This window comes from Pezoporus occidentalis, unplaced genomic scaffold (assembly GCF_034315485.1).
Source record: "Pezoporus occidentalis ecotype Australia unplaced genomic scaffold, CSIRO_AGI_Poc_V1 ctg99, whole genome shotgun sequence".
Classification (NCBI taxonomy): domain Eukaryota; kingdom Metazoa; phylum Chordata; class Aves; order Psittaciformes; family Psittacidae; genus Pezoporus; species Pezoporus occidentalis.
Window position 1 is genome coordinate 4,412,985 of NW_026916358.1, and position 18,620 is coordinate 4,431,604.

The 18,620-nt window shown below is 46.2% G+C and overlaps 1 protein-coding gene across 5 annotated transcripts in view; it reads right to left on the minus strand.

The window, feature by feature from the left end:
* The window catches only part of NPAS2 (neuronal PAS domain protein 2), a 104,578-nt gene extending 97,029 nt beyond the window's left edge, over nucleotides 1–7,549 (minus strand). For 2 of the 5 annotated variants that reach the window (XM_062607006.1, XM_062607003.1), the window contains exon 1: nucleotides 7,182–7,545. In XM_062607006.1, coding sequence (XP_062462990.1) covers nucleotides 7,182–7,483 — 302 coding nt within the window. In that variant the 5' untranslated portion in view covers nucleotides 7,484–7,545. Of the gene's footprint in view, nucleotides 1–7,181 lie in introns of all 5 variants that reach the window. The other 3 variants (XM_062607007.1, XM_062607010.1, XM_062607005.1) reach the window with 2 other exon arrangements.
* Between the last annotated feature and the right edge of the window lie 11,071 nt (nucleotides 7,550–18,620).

The window sequence follows — 18,620 nt, forward strand, 5'->3', positions numbered from 1 at the left end:
ATAAGTAATCAAACTCAATTACTATTGTTTGCAGGGCTAAAATTATGCTTAAAGAAATTCATTGCCATCTGTAAGCCTCCTGTTAAAGTTGATTACAATTATCTCGTGCTGGTTTTCTTCCCAAAGATTAAACGGCATTGTCTATTTTTAAAGGCAAAAAACCACCAAACAACAAAGCAGCTTGAATAATAAATTGTTTACCCCAAGATAGAACAAACCATAGTGATGAACTTTAAGAATGGTTACCAAATTAGAACGGAAAATGAAAAACAAGTATTTTCCTGTTCAAGGTTTTGTTTTTAATGTGTTTTTGTTTTTAACTAGATCGAGTGCTGATTACAGAAAATTCAAGGCTACCCGGACATGACACTGCTCAATTGACTGAAAAGTTTGATGACTTCTCTAGAAAGTGAGGTCTGTGCGTGAAATTACATCAGCATCACTGCTCTGAGATACCTCGGTGGGGGGGAGAGGTTAATATCGCTTATTAAATAATGTTAAATAAGATCAAACAAGACATGCAGGATTTGGGAGGGCTCTTGGAGCTCTGGTTGTTTCCCCAGGCTGCTTATGCAACCTCGCTTGCACAGGCAGGGTAAGGGCCTGCCATTTTATTACATAAGGTAGCCCAAAAATACACAGCTAGGCAGTTGTGAGCTCCATTAAGTGCTGCACTGGAGTTTCTGTATCAGTTAGCATCTAGACATTTTAAGAAACAGAAGGACTTAGACATTGCTGAGTTCGGGATGGTTGCTGTTGTTTTAAGAGCAGTAGATCTCTTACAACAACAGCAAATAATAATCAGCATGAGCTGATTATTATTTGGATACACTGTGCTCTGACTGTTGCTTAAGCAAACAGCAATATGCAGTCTTCAGTTTAGCACAGCCATGCTAAGTGCAATCCAGGGCTTTAAAAATGTGCCTTTCAGATGAATAAGCAAATTATCTGGTTTAGTAAACAGCAGTAAACACAACATTATTGTTTTAACCAGTGCTGAAGTGCAGTGGATAGCTGAAGAAAATTAATTTCCCACACATCCTTACATTCTCAGTTCAGGATTTCAAAGCCCGGTCTCGTATAGACAGATGAAACTGCAACTACAGGAATACCAGGCCAGGGAAGTTGACCACCTTGCCCTGAGCCCTCTCCCTGACATGAGACAGCAGCAAAGGACTGGGAAGCCTGTGTGAGCAGGGCAGGCATGTAGCAATATTACAGCCTCCCAGCGGAGACTTCTTCAGCCAGGCATTGTATCTTGATATTCAGAGCCTCTTGGTGGGATTGCTTCGGTGAATATAATTGCTTTCTGAACCTACTTGAACCCAAGAAGATAAGGCTGTCTATCCTCGCCATGCCTCTAAAGCTCAATAATAGGACACCAGGGAATGAAGCTTGAGCATTGTACCCTGCTTTTTGCACTGATGAAGCTCTAGCTCACGCCCTGGCTCTGCTTTGGAGCACTTGAAACTAGCTTCTTCCAGCCCACTCTTTCCATGGCAGACCTGCTGTAACAGGGCCAGCCCAAATCAGTGAAGGTGCAAGCCACCAGGATCCTTTGGCCTTGGGAGCCTCAGTGAGACAGATGCTGGCCCACTTCATTTCACAGAGCAGACTCCGGGGGGCCACCTGGCCTGGCACCCCCTCTCAGCCATGGCCAGCCATGGGTGCTGAGGGGCGAGTATAAGAACATGCAAATCAGTGGTGATATTTCCTCAGGACCCTCACCAAGCTTCCAAGAATTTGCAACTCAAAACTTCCTAAGCCAGTGGTTTTGTATTTAATAGCCTTGATGGATTTCTCTTCCATGAACTCATCCAGGCACCTCATTAGCTGATGTAACTTCTCAGCATCCACATCCTGTGGTAAGTTGCTCCGCAGCTTCATCATGCCATGTGAAAAGCCATCTGTTTCCATCCCTTCAACTGTCTGCTTCACCTACCCAATGCCCTCTACTCCTGTAGCTGTGAACAGTCATTCCCAGTTTGCCTTCTCCACGCTTTCTTAATTTTACAGATCTTTGTTGCATTGCTCTATCAGCATTGTCACTCTACAGGCAAGAGCTACTCTGTTCCTCTGATCACCTTTTCTGCCTCCTTCTGAATTGCCTTCCTCACCATTACACACCTTTGAGGTGGGAGGATCAACAAAAACACAATACTGAAGATGTGGGCATGCCACAGTTTACACAGTGGAATAATGGGATTAATTTTTATTATTTTTCATACTTTTAAAAAGAATCCCTAATATTCTATTTACCTTTTAACTTACATCTGCACATTGCATTGATTTTTTAAGTTGTCCATGGAAGATTTTATCTAAGCTTCTGCACCTTCAGTGACCTGTAGCAGTATGAATAGAGATACCTTGTTCTATTAACCTTCAACAGCTGACATGCATATGACATTTACCTGACATGAAGATACTCAAAGAGAAAGGGTGACTGAAATGTCCCAGTAGATGATGTTCTGTCATTCTAGCACTTCTTGTACGCTTTGAAATGACAAAGAGGTTTCATACCTGAACTTCCAAATTTCCATTCTGATCTCAAAAGCACATACACATCCTTTAGAATTTTTTCCTGTATCATCATTTCTATTGGCTAGAAATCTTCTATTTTAGTCAGAGATCCCAAAGAACAGTGATAAAATACTTGAAAAACACCTTCTGTCATAATCAGGCCAGCAAAAGGCTGGCTGTTTTACAGAGACTTGTACCCAAGCAGGAGAAAGTGAGATAACCTCTCTGTTCCTACCACTTACATGGTCATCTTTGGAGTATCTTGGAGCATGTCACATGCTACACAGGCACAGGAGAAAGAGATGGCTTTGCCTCAGAGAGTTTGCAGGCAAAGGAGAGGACAAGGAACACCAAGCAGGTACTGACAGAGTACCAGGCAAAGCATGTGGCAATACTGTTTCCAAATGGCAAAGGTCCAAGCTCACCAGTGACCTAACTTCCATAAGAGTTTTATTTTTTCCGAAGCCACAGGTGAATTTTCAGACTGAAGCAAAATTAAAACTATCACTGGGGGTGCATCACTATTCCTCCCAAACGTGGCAGGTGGCATGCAAGAAACACTGATCTCTGCCATGGAGCTTGGACAAAGGAACAGAAATGTCTTTACCAAAGTGTAATTAAACACATTTTGGTTGGACTGAGCTGTACTTCATGACTTGTCTTCAGGGGGAAGAGACACAGGTAGAGAAGCATAAAAAACGTACTTACTCTTCTATCCCCAAAATGTACATTGAATTTGTGTGTGTAAAGTCAAGAAAGCTGTGTCCAAAAATCCCTCAAGCTAATCTGCCAACATCCCTTAGCGCAAGGAGTGGAGAGTGAACCAAGTCTGCACTTTCTCAGCTGCTTACTCACAGGAAGAGCCTACAGGACCACATCCCTTGCCTTTCCTGCCCTGCAAATCTCATACTTCCTAATTCAGTGGGTGATATACTGGTGGTATATATATCCTGTGTGGCCCATAGCATGGTCACAACAAGAGTAATGGCTTTAGTCCCTCTGAAAAACTGCGAAATACAAAAACACCACTACATGGACAAATCCAGTACCATCTATGTATTCTGCTTAAATACTATTACATGGTGTTTCCTTTTCAAACTTTGGTAATCAGACTCATAAAGAAAAAGTCAATGCCAATTTCTGAGTGAGTTAAATTAGCTAAAATATAAATATTTGCATGGCCTCAGCCTAACTTTTCAAGAACAAGTTTTAATAAAATCAAGGATCGACCGAAAGCTAAGCATGATGTAGAATTACTTGTTTATACAGGTAATGATGCCTCTATAAAATCTGCAACTCAAGTGCATCTGCCCAAAGACCCCGAAAGCAAAACCATAAACACAAATGGGAGTTACTTAAATTCAGCTTAGAAAGAAAGAAAAGCAACTTAATATACATAAAAGACATATCTGAATGTAATTTTCAACAGTATGATATTTGCTAATCATCAATTGCATAGTGATGTAAGTAATCTGATTGCTCAAAACTCACAGTAGAACACAGGCAATGGTTATGTAAATTGTTACATTTGCTGTGCAAAACATCCTATCTTTAAAGAATACCAGAGTTACAAATTGAAACCATCAGCTGTAGATCATAATTTTCCTACCTTAAATAAACATATTACGATACAACATCAGTTACATGATTACATACTATTTTGTTCCATAGGGCTTCACTATTTTGATGTAGCATTAATATACTGAGCTATAAATTCATCCTTTGTTTTAAAAAGTGAAAAACCCACCCTAGCCTACTGCAGCAGTCACCAGCTGGGTTGAGTCCTTTATGTTCACCGCATAAAAATCTAGCACGAGATTTGACTAGGGCATGCAAAGTTACTATCCTGTCCGTGGCAAACATAGTGCTAGAAGAAGGTGAGCAGACACCACAGTGGAGACGTAAGGCCTGAAACTGGCCCTGGTGCCAGGTCGTGCTCCTTTGGGTGCTGCCTGTCAGTGTGGTAAAGGATAAGGAGAACAAACACATGGGCTCAACGCAACTCCAGAGGCTGAGCTCCACAACGAAGATATGGCTCCTCTCCAGGTCCAAGGTCTGTGACTGGAGCAGCAATAACTGCTCCTCATGGCAAAGACACAACACCAGTTTCTATGAGGAGACCAATGGAGGGGCAAAGAAGTGGAGACAGGGACTGAAGAACATGGTAGGCAGTGTGAGGAGGAAGACAAGAAGGATTGAAAAGCAGTAGTACCATGACCCAATCACTGAAAGACTGAAACCCACTGCTTTTGCAAGTTCAGATCTCCTGTTCCTGTCTACCACCAGTCTCTCATCACCTTTTTCTGCCCACCATTCCTTCTCTTGGGCTGGGTTTTCCACCTCTATCTGATCTACAGTTCCCTGCATGTTGCTCCTAAGCTTTGCCATCTATGACTCCATCAAGTCCTTTGACTTAATACAAGATTCCTCCTCTTCATTTTCTCCTCCATCACTAATACTTCTCCATTCCAGTCCCACTATTATTTGTCACCATGCATGTAAATTGAGCAGTTTCCTATTCCTTCTCCACTCTGCCTCTACGTCAGCAGGCACACCCTGCCACCAAAGACATAGCTGAGACAGTCTTCAATGCTCCCTTCTTATGGTGCTCACCATACCAGTAACATCTGGGAAGAACAACTGTAGGAGAAAGTCCACACAGCCCTTCAGCCACGAACTGGAGTGCTCTCATTTTTCCCAGGAAGATGAGCAGTTGCATCTCCTAACAACGCTGGGGTGTTCAGTGTGCTCCATGCTGAGAGCATCTTCAGTGAGTAAGTGCAACGGTGAAGCCCTCAACATCCCTCCACCAAGAGCACACAACCTGAATGTTGTAACAAAATGATAGCTGAGACATATTCTGGAAGCTTTTCACAGGCTCAACATAAGGCACACCCCCATCACAAGACTGATTCCAAGCCAAGTATCTTTTTTTCCGGCTCCAAACACGAAGCCACAAGAATTCAACAGTCTCAATGAAAGTGTTTCTCAACATAGCCAAAAAATGCAGATTCACAGGAAAAGAAATATCAAGGTCTCCTAAAGCAGGATGATGTATACTTAAACCATCTTCATCAGATACGTGGCCAAAGAATACGTTTCCCTCTAACCATGTTCTCAGAAATAGCTGAACCATTTCATCTGAAACTTCCCAAAGAGAGTCTGTCTTCAGCAAACACTCGACCTGGAAAATGTCAGTCTAGGTTTAAGGTTAGCAAATGTATAAACACCTGAAAGAAGAACACTGTACTGAAAAGCACTAAGTAATTCTAACTGTAGAAAACATTGCTGCCTGTGGTAAAACAGCAACTCCTTCAAGTGCTCTTGCATGCTCTAGGCTAGAAAATGGGGCAATAATCATAACCTGCAAAGCACAGTCTGTGGGCACAATCCTGCATGTATGTGGGGTGACATCTACACGCAGGGTGGCACCTTTGCTAGGGAGGGAAAGCAATTTTAGGCAAGCCTACTGTCTCCAGGCTTCAGGCACAAAAGTGCAGCCAGCTTGAGGAATCACCCCAGTGTCAGACACCTGGTTCTGGAAAACCTTTGATTTCACATGTTCTGTTAGCCAGTGCACAGCTTGGCAATTATATTCTCCAAATACTCCCATTTCCAGGCCATCCGTGAAGAGCAACTCCATGTCCATGTTAATCTACAGGAATGTATTCAGGATTGGGCCCTCCACCAGCTGACGGTTCTCAGAATCACAGATCAACAGATGAGCTGGCTAGGTCTGGATGCTGTGAACACTAATTATTTAGTACGACAAAACAAACTAAACCCGTGGTGGGATACAAATCAACGTTTCACATCAGGGTAATAGAGAGAATTTTCTACTTCAAGAGGCAGCCACTTGTTGAGCAGAGCGCTCAGGTTAGCTGCGCCCATCTGAGGAAACCCTACAGCCCTTCTGGGGCTTCTGTTTAGCACTGTGAAAACATTCAAGTTCCTCTGCCGGCTGTAATTCTAATAACCACTAATTATTTTGGAGTCACTTGAGCGAATGTAAGCGGCTGCCACCCTGTAGACGGTTAAGGAGTATGGAGGAAAGTTTCTTGTTAATTGACAAATCAGGCTATTGACCGTAGAGGAAAACACCACCCCACAACTCTTGGTGACACAAGCCCTGTGTCGCCACTCAGCCGTGGGTGTAACGTTTCCCCCCGTTCTGCACGCTGAAGGGAACCAAGCGGGAGCCCGTCGCAGGGCCGCAAGAGCAGGGCTCTCCCGGCACACGGCACAAACCGTGCTCCCACCGGGAGCTTTCACCCATTCAAAAATCCCACTGGTCTTACTGGAAGTTTTCCTTGACCAGACCCCGCGCCAGTCGGGCTTAAATGAACCCCAACATCAGGAAGCTGCCGACCACACCGCGACGAGAATGAGGAGGGGACTGGTTGGGGGGGAACTTTCGTTTCCAACATGAGGGGCCGGACCCCGCCGGCCCGACCGGGACAGACGCGCCACGCTCCCCACGGAAACTTTCCCGCGGTAGAGGCGATGCCGCCCAGCACCGCCGGGCACGTCCAGGGCCGCGTTCCTCCGTGGGACGGAGGGGAGCGGACCTGACTGCTGCCGCGGGGGTCACACGGGTGTCGCGGGCGGGAGGGCGCCCCACGGGGGGAAGGGAGGGTCGGGGCCTCAGGGCCGCGCGTTACCTGGGGTGCCGGTGCTGCGGGAGCGCGGCGGGGAAGCCCGAGCCGCCGCCGCCGCCGCCGCTGCTGCTGCTGTCCGCGGTGGCCACCTGGGCGCGGGAGCCGCCGCCGGTGCCGATGCTTGTGCCGCCGGGCTGGATGCTGCCGCTTTTCCGGTGCCTGCCGGTGCCGCTGCGGCAGCGGCCGCCGCTGCTCCAGCCGCGCAGGAGGCCGGCCTCGGGAGCCGGCAAACTCTTCCTCGCCGACGAGGAGCCGGGGACGCTGGCCGCCTCCTGCCTGCCGCCGGTGCCGGTGCCGTGTCTCATGGTGCGCGGGGCCGCCGCATGCCGCTCTGCCGCCGCCCCGGGCGCCGCGGGACCCACGCGCGCCGGGGCCAGGGGCTCCGCCGGCAGCGGGAGGCCGCCGGGAGCCCGGGCTGCTGCGGAGAGGGGAGGAGGCCGGGGGCCGGGAGGGCTGCTGGCTGGGGCTCCTGCTGGGGCATTAAGTTGGACGCGCGGCAGGGAGAGGCGCGGGAGCTGCGGGGCCGGTAGTTCTCCGGGAAGTTGGAGCCCGCCGGGCGAGGCGGGGGCATCCTCTCCGCCGGCCCTTCATCGCCGCCCGCCGCCGCCTCCCCTCGCCTGCCCCCGCCGCCGCCCCGCGTCCTCAGCCGGCGGCGCTGGGGGGGACGCGCCCCTCGCCCATGGGCGGCAGCACCGGCCCCCGAGGCTGGCGGCGGCGGCGGTTCTCCCGCGCCGGCTTCCTCCTCCGCCGCTCGCTCGGTTTCCTCGGCAGGGAGCGGGAAGGAGGGGGTGAATGAAGGGGCGGGGGGGGAGGGAGCCCAAACGCGAGGCCGGTGCGCAAAATGGGTCAGGGAGGGGGAAAGGGAACCTGGCGCTAGCCTCCCCCCTCCCCGCGGTGGGCTCCGGTAGGGTCCGGTTGGGGCGGTGGGTAGCGAGAGGGCTGAGAAGGAGCTCTCCCGCCCCGGCTCCCTGTGCACAAGTGCAGGGAATGTTCCACTGACCTACATATTTTTCCAAACATACGTGACCTTTTTTTTTCTCCCTCTCTCTCGTTCTGTGGGAGGAGACAGGCGAGGATCCAAGAAAAGGAGAAGCTGGAAAGAGGACGAAAGGCGAAGCAGAGAAGAAAAAAAAAATAAAACCCTCAACCAAAAAGCCAGCCCCGCATCAAGGATGGATTCACAAGGCCAGGAGCAAACCCCACCGTGCCCGCGTTTACATATGTCTGCAGCGGTATCCCCGCTCCGCACTGGCGGCGCCCCTACAGCCTGACCGCGAGAGACCCCGCCGTGCCAGGGGCCACAGTGCCACCGTCCTCCCGAAGCGGGACTGCCCCCGGTGCCGGAGCTTCCCGGCGGTCCCAGCTCGGCAGCCTGGGGACACATGGCCCCGGTGAGTGGCTGACCCTGCGCTCTGCCCGTGCCCGCTTCCCCGGCGGCGGCGGCCGCGGGAGCTGAGCCGGAGCGGGGCATGGCACTGCGCTGCCCAGGGGTGGGTTCCCGGCCTCCCGGGCACAGGCAGGAGCTCCCGGTTTGGTTATGCAACGCCGCACCGGCAATTAGAGCAAAACCTTTACAGCTCTTTTTGCTTTTTTCTTCTTTTTTCTTTCCTTTTTTTTTTTTTTTTTCCTGTTGCAAAGTAGGTCATTCTTTTTATTCCCCACTTTGCATTATTTTCCTTTTGTTTTTTTTTTTTTTTTTTTTTCCTCCTAATACTCCTCCTGCAAAGTGGCCAGTGAGAGATAAGGAAGTGTGCTGGAGCCTGGGAGGAGCTGTTTATTCGGAACCTTGCATTCTCCACGCTGGGCATTCCTGCCGACTTCTGAGGGCGGCAGGGAGCGGGCTCCGGGGTTGCCCCTCTCCCCAGGGAGGGCAGAGATGCCTGGGGAGCGGGGGCACCGCTTGATATCCCCGCAGCCTTCCAAGTCCCGCTCTGTCTGAGCCTCCTGCTCGCCGGGTCCAGCCCCGCCGGCTGTCAGCCCTGCCCGCTGCTGACCTCGCACGGGCCCAGCACCTGAGGCTTGCTGTGTCCACCCTGCCAACCTGCCCTGGCGTCATTGCTGTGCCGTAGAAACACCTGCAACAGGCAGGGTTCTGGCCTTCACCCGCAGAAGGGGTCTCCCCATAGGATGCGGTATTTGCTTTTTAGGAGAGTTGCAGTTTCTGTTCAGAGAGGGGTTTGTTGGGGAGGGAAAAGCCCCTGTAGCCTGTGAAAGCTCTGTCCCCACCAGAAGGGCCTGGCTGCACTGTGCCAGCAGTTTATGTGGTGAACTGGGGGCTCTTTCCTCATTCCCCCCCGTTCATTCCACCTCCTTTTTAAAGACACGTTAATCCTTGCAAAATGCCAGCCAGCAGAGACCTCTCTGCCCACCCCGGGAGTGTGTCTGTGGGCTGAGCATAGCTCCACCTACCTGACTCCAGCAAGGAGCCATGCCACTTCTCCTACTCCCACCACTCCCCAGCTCTCCCAGTTACCCCTGCTGTACACCACATCGTGCCAGTTATCCAATCCCAAATGCAAACGTTAATAATTACAAAGTATGGAAAAACGTTGCACTCCTTTGCTGAGCACTTTCACACCGCACTTTATACAACAGGCATGACTAATGTTGAAAGGGTAAAGTTGTTTACTTTTAACCAAGATTAAATACAAAACTTTGAAAAGCTCCTCCCTTCCTTTGGACGAAACCCAGCATTTTTTCACATTTGGAAATTGTCAAACAGTGGTTAAACAATCCTTTGGCAAACAAGTAGTGCCTGAGGGAATAAAGCATCAGATACATGGGGAGTGGAATAAAAGACATTTCTGTTCCTGAGGTATTTTTCTTGTGTTGCACAATGAAGTATAACGTAAAATCTTCTAGCCTTGTAAGGTTAGAGAAAAGGAGCTTCCCATGATTATATACACCACATGATTTGATATTCCAGTCCTTTTGAAAACCTACCAAAACCCTGCACCCAAAACAACCCTACCCTTTCAAAAGCTGGGAGACCAAGTACCTTGAAGAAAATATCATGTCAAGAAAGGCATTTGGAGAGACGAAGGGGTGCATGTACAAAATTACCTCTCTACCATGTTTAACATTTTCCCTGTGTATTACAAAGGACTCCATCTCACAAGTGAAGAAATGAGACTGGTTAAGGTTTGTTTCTTCATTCATTCCCTAGGTTACCAGTGTAAACTTTAATTAGGGCAGCAAACAGCAGATTGGCAGAGGCTGAGGCAGGCTTTTCGCAGCACATACCTGAGTCCCGTTGTGAAACACTCGCTACTCTAAACACGCAGCCCTTCTCTCGGGCCGGTGACACATGGAAAATAACCAAATACTGTCAATACTGCATTTGAGTTGGAAGTTAGCCAAGGGGTTGTGCCAGATGCCACATGGAAGAACTTCAGGGAAGGAACCAAGCATTCACTTTGAAAGAATTAAATTGTTTTATAATCATGAAATATCTGTAAGCCACTTTTTGAATATAAACATATCAGTAGGCAACTTTTCAGACACCAGGAGCCTGTGATCCAAAGCCACAATCCCTTTTGTTTTGACTAGAATAGGCTGGCCAACCTTCACAGCCCAGAAATGACGCAGCAGGGTTTTCAATGGGCCACCAACCACAAGCTAGGTGTCTCCCAGGGTGGAGGGCCAAGGGGAAGAGCAGGAGAGGACAGCAACTCCCTCGGGACCCCACTGCTCCATTGTGGCAAGCCCGTGGGAGAGATGAGCAGTTGGGTGCGAGTTCAGCCCGGACATCCTGGGTTTAACTTTGCTGGCTTGCTTTCTCTTGCTGCCAGGGATTCGGATTATGCAGTACTGCCACTGCCGCATGATGCAACCCTCGGCAAAGGAGCTACCTGGGACATTTCTGAGCTCCAGAGCCAAAGCCTGGCCACCAGGACCTGGAAGCATAGGCATTATCTGTGCAATATTTATTCCTTTATCTGTTAAGAGACTCAAGCGCATGTTGAAGAGAAATAAGATGCAATTTGCAGCCCTTAATTTAAATGTGAAGCCTGCGTTTGGTTTAGTGTTTGTCCAGGAGTGAACAGGGGTCTGCCAAATAATCATCCTCTAATCAACGTAAATGGCACAGGGCTGCAATAGTCAGGGATGGCACTGTGGGAGAAAAGTATGTGATGGATAAGAGTAAAGGACCCTCAGAGAGCTGACCAAATTGCACTGAGGATGAAACTATTATATTCAGTTTTCAAGTACATAAGAAGGATATGGACAAGGATTAATTTGATTAATGTTAATTAAGGGGCAGAGCAGACCTTGGACTGCTTGTCTCCCTACTTTCCATGCTGGAAGAGAGATCAAGAGGGACAAGAACATGGCAAATAATTCTGTGGCTCCTGTTAGTCAAAGGAGTCACGCCAGCCATGCCATGGTGAAACGGACTTTAGATGCATCCTACTGGTGCTGCCCCAAGTGCTAGAGTAGGATGCCTGGTGGGACTTCAGGATCTCTTCAGCTAGAAAACTAAGTTCACTGTTTTTCTGCATGGCTATTACAAGAGATGAGCCAAATTTGCTAATTTGAGCATACCTTAATTCTGATCTATTTTGAAGAGTTACCTGATCTATTTTGGAGTTTCATCCATTGCCAGGGTTTTCATGGAAAAATTTAGTCATGTATACAGCCTACCTGAGGTTGGACTTTTCCAGTTTATTCAAAAGGATTCGCAGGTTTTCTTGAAATGGAAGAAGACATGGATTGAAAAATTAGTGACTAAACATTTAATAGACTTAATGTCTGGAAGTGCTCAAATTGCTGCCAGGTAGGTGCCCAGAAAGCCCTAAAGCCTTCTGCCTGAATATTTCGTGGCTGAGCACTTACAGCCTTCCAGGGAAGCAAAGCAGTTATGTAGCATGAATTGTACGTATGCACTCTATTGCCTTGGGGTGTAGTGTGTGTGTGTGTGTGTCAGCCTGGTGAGCCAAAGCTAGAGGCTGTGGAAATAATATCTTCTCATATGGGAAAGAGCCAATCCACTTGTCCTCTGCTTGACAGCAGTCATTGTGCCAGTGCACCTCTTCACCCGTACAAGACCTTTCATTCATTTGAAGCAGGATGGGGATACACCTCATGGCAAAGCCTGATTTCAGTGGGACTGTGCTGGTTAATACAAATAATGAATTACTATGTGGCTGTACCTGGGTGAAAGGTTCTGGTCTGAAATCAGGCTGATGGAGCTTGTTCAGTTGACAGCTGTTCAAGAAAATGAAGTTCAAACTCAAATCCAGGAGTAAAGGAGCTGCTGTTTCTCTCTGGAAGTCGTAGCGAAACAGAAGATACTCAATGGTTGTAGTGCCACAATTGAATTAAGAACAGCTGGGAGAAGTCTGAGTGCAAACGCAGCATCTTCAGTGTTACCTTAACTAAGAAAAATAACTGCATTAATGTTGGACTGTGGTAGTAGCTTTTTGGCAAGACACAATCCCTATGGATTGGTACAAAAAATTTAATTTCTGTCAGGTTTCTCAAAGACCTCCTGCCTCTACCAGAAGCCCTGGATGAGCTGGAAGCAGGAAGGTGTAGTAAACCATTGCCTCTCTTCTTACAACACACAGCCTGATTCCCCTCTCCACTGACTTCAGCAGGAGCTGGGTTAAACTTGGAATACATCCTTACTTTCAGGATTACACAGTTTTCCAAATTCTTTGCTAATTGCGCCCTTCCCTCTTTTTTCTGAGTACTGTTTTTGCTCACAGACTCAGAGTTACACTACTTACCGCCATGCTCTCGCTCTTTCAAATTCTTCTCAGCTTGCTTTGATTCTGTGCAGCACTCTACTCTTGCACTTACTTTAAACTCAGTATGTTATTGTTACTAATGACACATTCTGGTAAAATATGGGAAATTTCAATATGAAATTTAAGTAAATAGCAGAATAAAAATAGATCTTCAAACTCAGAGGTATATGTATCTGCCTTCCTGTGTACAGCTCTCTTATGTAAAAGCAGTAAACAGCTATCGGTATCAAGACAATGTGTAAGTTTGAGTTTAGCTGCTGGCCTTTAAAATATCATCTCAGAAGATTTTGTTACATGGTGTTTGTAGCATAGGTACTCAGATCTGTCTCATTATCTTCCCTTATACAGTCGTTACATATGAAAGGAGATTACTAGGACCATTAGTTCTGACCTCCTGAACTAATCACAAAATCTGAATCACAGAATGTTGTAAGGGATCTTAAAGATCACCTAGTTCCAATCCCCCGCCATAGACAGGGACACAAATCCAGGACACAGAATTTCCTCTTACTGCACCTGGCCAGGTATTTTATTGTTGTGTTTTAAAAAGACATTGATACTGACTTAAAAAAAAAAAAAGATCCAAATCAGGTTCATCTCTTTGTTGTCTTCTTTGAATGTTTTGACTGACGATGCCTGAACTGCAGCTTTCAGTGGGCACTAGATGTCAATGAGGCACTGGGAGTGTTCCTCAATATGCTCATCCCTGTCCAAATAGATGCTACATTCCTGGTAACAATAAAAAACCCCGACTGAGTTAAATCATGCATTTTAAAACAGTTTACTTTGCTGTTTTAAACTCTTAGTTTGAGCATAGTCATACAGCTTAAAAAAGAAAAAAAAGTTCAGGAAACAATTTTCCTTTGAGCTAGATTATTTCCCATGTTGTCAGTGAAAACGGGCTGTTTCACAGACTGCTCTTCCTTTTTTTTTGCGGCTGTCAGCTCCTCTCCCTGATATTCATGCAAACATGGTTCTGATTTTGTTGTGAGCACCCCAGGAGAGCATTGAAAATACAAACAAGCCCCTCAAAAATAATTTTACTAATGCAAAATCAGGTAAGGTGTTCTGTTGATTTTGCAAAGTCAGAGCTCTGCCTGTAAAAACTTGGAAGGTGTATTTGGTCTCTATCATTAGGGCAGGCTGCATGCAGATGTGGCTGGTTGCAGAGGCTGTGCTATTCCGCTTGCACAGAGCATTGCAGGGGGGAAGGAAGCCGGGGAAGAGAAAGTGTTAAAAAAGGTAAATATTGACTCAAAGAAAGGAGGCATAAAGGAGAATATGGGAGAACTGTAAATGAGCCAGGGAGGATGGAGAAAAATTCTTCAGCAACTGTAATTAGGTTCGATATCAGAAGTAATTGCGTGTTCTAGCATCAGCAGATACTGTAGGCAATATTTGTCCTCAGCTGCGTTTGCAGAAAAGAAGGCAAGTTGTTTCAGACTGCAGGGCCTGATCCTGACGTGGATCTCACGGATGCGAGCCTAGTGTGGCAGCTGATGTTCTCCCTCTGCACGCCACTGGAGGCGGGCAGCCAGAGGATTTACAGGGCACAGAGACAAAATTGCAGGGGTGTGTATGTATGCAAACACAGGCTAAGTGGAAGAATATGAATTTAGTGGAGCTGCCTGTGCAAAATTGTGTGAGCAATTTAATACTGGATAAAAAGTGCTCAAGCTATCACCTGGCCTGGCTGATACCACCACCTCTGGGAAAGGGGAGGCTGGGCTGGTACCAACTTCTCAGCTACAGGTTGGAGCAGTCACTAGGATGCGGGAGCTGCAGTCCCCTCCAGTTCCTTTAAGATATACTTCCCCTGTATAAAACCAGATTATATAGGCTTTCTGCAAGGAAAATAGATTTCACCTTTAAGTCTTCTGCAGAGGTTTTGCATTAGCAGTGCGTGTACCATCAGAAAATCAATTACCACTGGTATTACATGCAGATGAACAGCACAGAGTAATGGAGAATTCATTTTACACAATGCTTTTAATAAAATGCTAAATACAGCAAAATATTTTTCCAAAGGGCTATTTATAGTCTCCCTGTGGGAAGTATGTCTCCGAGGGGAAGTCTGCACCTTTGTGATTTGGACGAGGAGTGAGTTTCAGCCTTCTTTAGTGCTAACACTGCTCAAGCACATGTTTCTGCCAAGATGGATTAAAGATGACAACAGTCCATCATCTGTATTGTGATGGGTCTAAGATCACATGGAAAAACAGCTTTTCTTTTAAAAACAAGAGTTTCACAGACTACACTGTTGCAGTGCCAGTTGTTGTAAGACCCTAAAATAACTGAATTACTCCCTCATTCTTGACACTCTTATGATCTTTTCCTGTTCTTAATGCCAAAGCAGTTTGCTGATTAGATTTACTGTGTGTATTTCAGTAAATCATTGACATCAGCACCTCTTTACAAACAGACATATCTGCAATAACAGCCCTATTCCTAGCTGAGTCTGGGGATGTCACTAGGGCAAAGAAAGGGACAGTTCTACCAGGAAGCAATTAAAAAATAAGAACAGCAATGCAGGGCCAGACCAAAGTAACCTGCCTCTAATTGTGGCCAGAAAGAGAAGTCTGTGAAAGTGAGTAAGAATAGCACAAGCATGCACTTCCCTGGAGTGCTCTCTCAGCCATCAATAGTTTATGCACAGGAGCTCCCTGTGTGCCCATGTAACCACCATGGGCAACATCTTCCTGCAGGGAACCCCACAGCTTAACTCTATGCTTTATGAGGAGCCATATGGTTTCACTCATTTTGAACCTGTTAGCTGTATTTGTCAACCTTTCATTCTTGTGTTGGAAGAGAAGAGGAATGATCAGTCCCTCTTTATGCTACTTGTGGTTTTATAGACATGTGCCATATCCCCTCTCAGTCATCACTTTTCCAAGCTGAAGAGTGGAACTATGGAAACTGCTCCATGGTTTTGATCATCCCTGCGTCTTTTTCCTGAATATTTTCTATTGTATGTCCTTTAAGGGGAGGACTGGGACTTTTTGTACTATTCAGTAGGCAATCCAAGTGGGCACACAATAAATCTGTATAGGTGTTCTTGGTTTTCCTTCCCCAATAACTGCTACCACAGTGCAACGGCTCTTGTGCCTTTAGGATCTTCTGAGATTCATACTAAATTACATGAGCTCAAGAGCAGTGTTTTCCATTTACCTTTTTTCTTTTTTTTTAATAGCTTTGCTGATTCCAAATCAGAATAATAGAAATTTGTCTTAACTTTTTTGCAGTTTTCGCTCTATTGAAAGAAAAGAATGGCTAGAATATTGCTTTGGAGAAAATACATTGTTATTCACTGTAACTTCCAAGATTTCTGGAGGGGTTATATTTAAGTTATGTATACAAAAAATAACCATGCTGGAGGGGGAAGAGAGATCAACCACAGAAAACTTGAACAGCAAAAGAAAACATTTAAAAATATTCTAAACTTGAGAAAATAAATGAATGATGGGATAGAATAGAATAATAAAAAGAAACCCTCTGACAATTTCCCTGCAATAGAATATACTCCCTTTTTAAAATATTTTTGTTAAAGCTAAACCCCATGAAACCATGAAAACAACTAAAATAACAGATGAATCCTTCTGCCAGTTGCTATTGCAATCTATTACTTGCAGGAAGGAAGCATGTTTATTTAAAAATATCCTCCTTGCCCTTAAAGATGTATTCAGATGTTTGCATTACTTGAAAACTGTTGTAAATATCATAATTACCCAGTTCCTTTTTCATTTCACGATCATTGCTAGGTGTGTTATTTTATGTTTTACAAATGTAATCTGATCTGTGCAGGTAGTACTAAGTAAGATTGATTTGGCGCTATAGAAAACCAGCGGTGATGACCTAAGCTTCTGCCTGACATTTCCTCTTTACAGGGTAACTGATTTCCCACTTGGCTCCACCAAGCAAACCACCAGAGCCCCCAGATGATGTGTGCCTTCAGGTTCTCCAGCAGTTCCTTCTGCAGCGGTGGCCCGTGCTCCCTGCTGCCACCCCGGGATTAGTCTGACAACCTCAAGTCAAGTGCCATGGGGCAAAAATATTGAATCTGTGCCTTAAAATGTCTTTCCAAAGTTCTACCTGAGTATCTCAAGATGCTTTATGAGAGTGAATGACATGGTCTGAAAGCTTCATTTCAGCTGAAATAATGTCTGCCCTAGCTCTGCTTGCAGCAATCAGCAGTGTCATTTAGCTTTCAAAAGCGATGGTAATGCTGTATTGGCAGGAGTGTGCTGGCCTGATCACTGCTTCTGAGAAGAGCAAGCAGCTCTGGTCTACATCATATAAACAGAACTTCATGTTTTCAAAACCTTTGATCTGCAATTTTCCTACCCCTACCACTCTGTCTTGGGATAGAAATTTGGAAGTCTCCCATGGAGATGCAGACATTTCTTTGGGGCATGGTGAGCTTTTGACTTCTGCCTTTCTTTGATTATTTATTTTTAGAAAGATAGAAAGCACAGATCTTTTCTGTAAGCACGCCTGCCCCAGGCAGCCACTATTCAGTGGAAGCTGAGTAACAGCTTGCTATTCAAACAGAAGTCTGAGTGTGTGGTACAATTGCAACAATATGAGATGAATATGGAAAGATAACATGGAGCCATTCCTTCCTGCCTGGTAAAGGAGGAAGCTTTTGGTAAGGCAGGTAGGGGGAAGGGTATTGACAATATATTGGCAAGGCATGAAGCGAGGGTGAAGAGGGCATCGACAAGCATGTGGGACATTGAGAGAAGGAGAAGACAAGAAGCTGGGATGAGATGTACAGAGGTCTGGTGGGAGGTATCGACTAAGATTTGCAGAGCATTGGTATGTCTTTGAGCACTTTGCCAAGACCTTGGAGACTTAAGTCTAAAGTTCAGTGAGCTGGCTTACTGCCTCCCCATACCTCAGATTTCCCCCCATCTCTTCCTGCTTGTCAAATCAGCATCAACAACAAATTGTCAGGAGATGGAAAAATAAAGACAAATTGTGCTGGGAATTAAAGATGAGGAAATAGAGCCTGAGTCAATAGGCAAGATAATTCTGTGTGGTTTAGGGGAAAGGTATGAGATGACGTTAGCTCACTTCAGCTAGATCTTGAGCAGAAGATCTGACATCATTATGTTCTCAGTTCTAAATGTGGAGAGAGCAATGCTGGGGATGAGATACAGAACGTGTAGCACGCAGCCAGCGTGACAAAGTCGTTGCCAGGTATAGATAAATGTAGGGCAGCCAAATTACATAAAGCTGGTCTCTGTTGGTCTTTGGCTGCTAAAGATGAATGGGGCATTCAGAAAACCCTCTTGTGAGTTGGGGTAGAGCACAATGAGCTCAACTGCTCCTTTAATAGTATTCAATGAGCAACACATGCCAGTGTTGCTTTGTGTTTATTTTTTTGTTTAATAATAAAAATAAGCTAGGCTGTATCCTCGTGGATGTACTCAAGTTTGTTTTCAGTTCTCATGTATGTGATGATGCACCTTGTTGTGCTCTGGTGGATTAGTTTGTTTACACAAGTTTAGCTTAAAAGGCTGAGCATTGTATGAGCACAGCACAGTGAGGAAGTACTGCAGATTGAGCCTTGAATCCTGACCACATTCTGTGTTCAAATAGCTCTGCAAAGTAGCACTCCAGTCCGGTGTGCTGTACCCATGCTCACTCAGAGCCAGATGTCCATTCCAGGACTCAAGTTTTAAGAGAC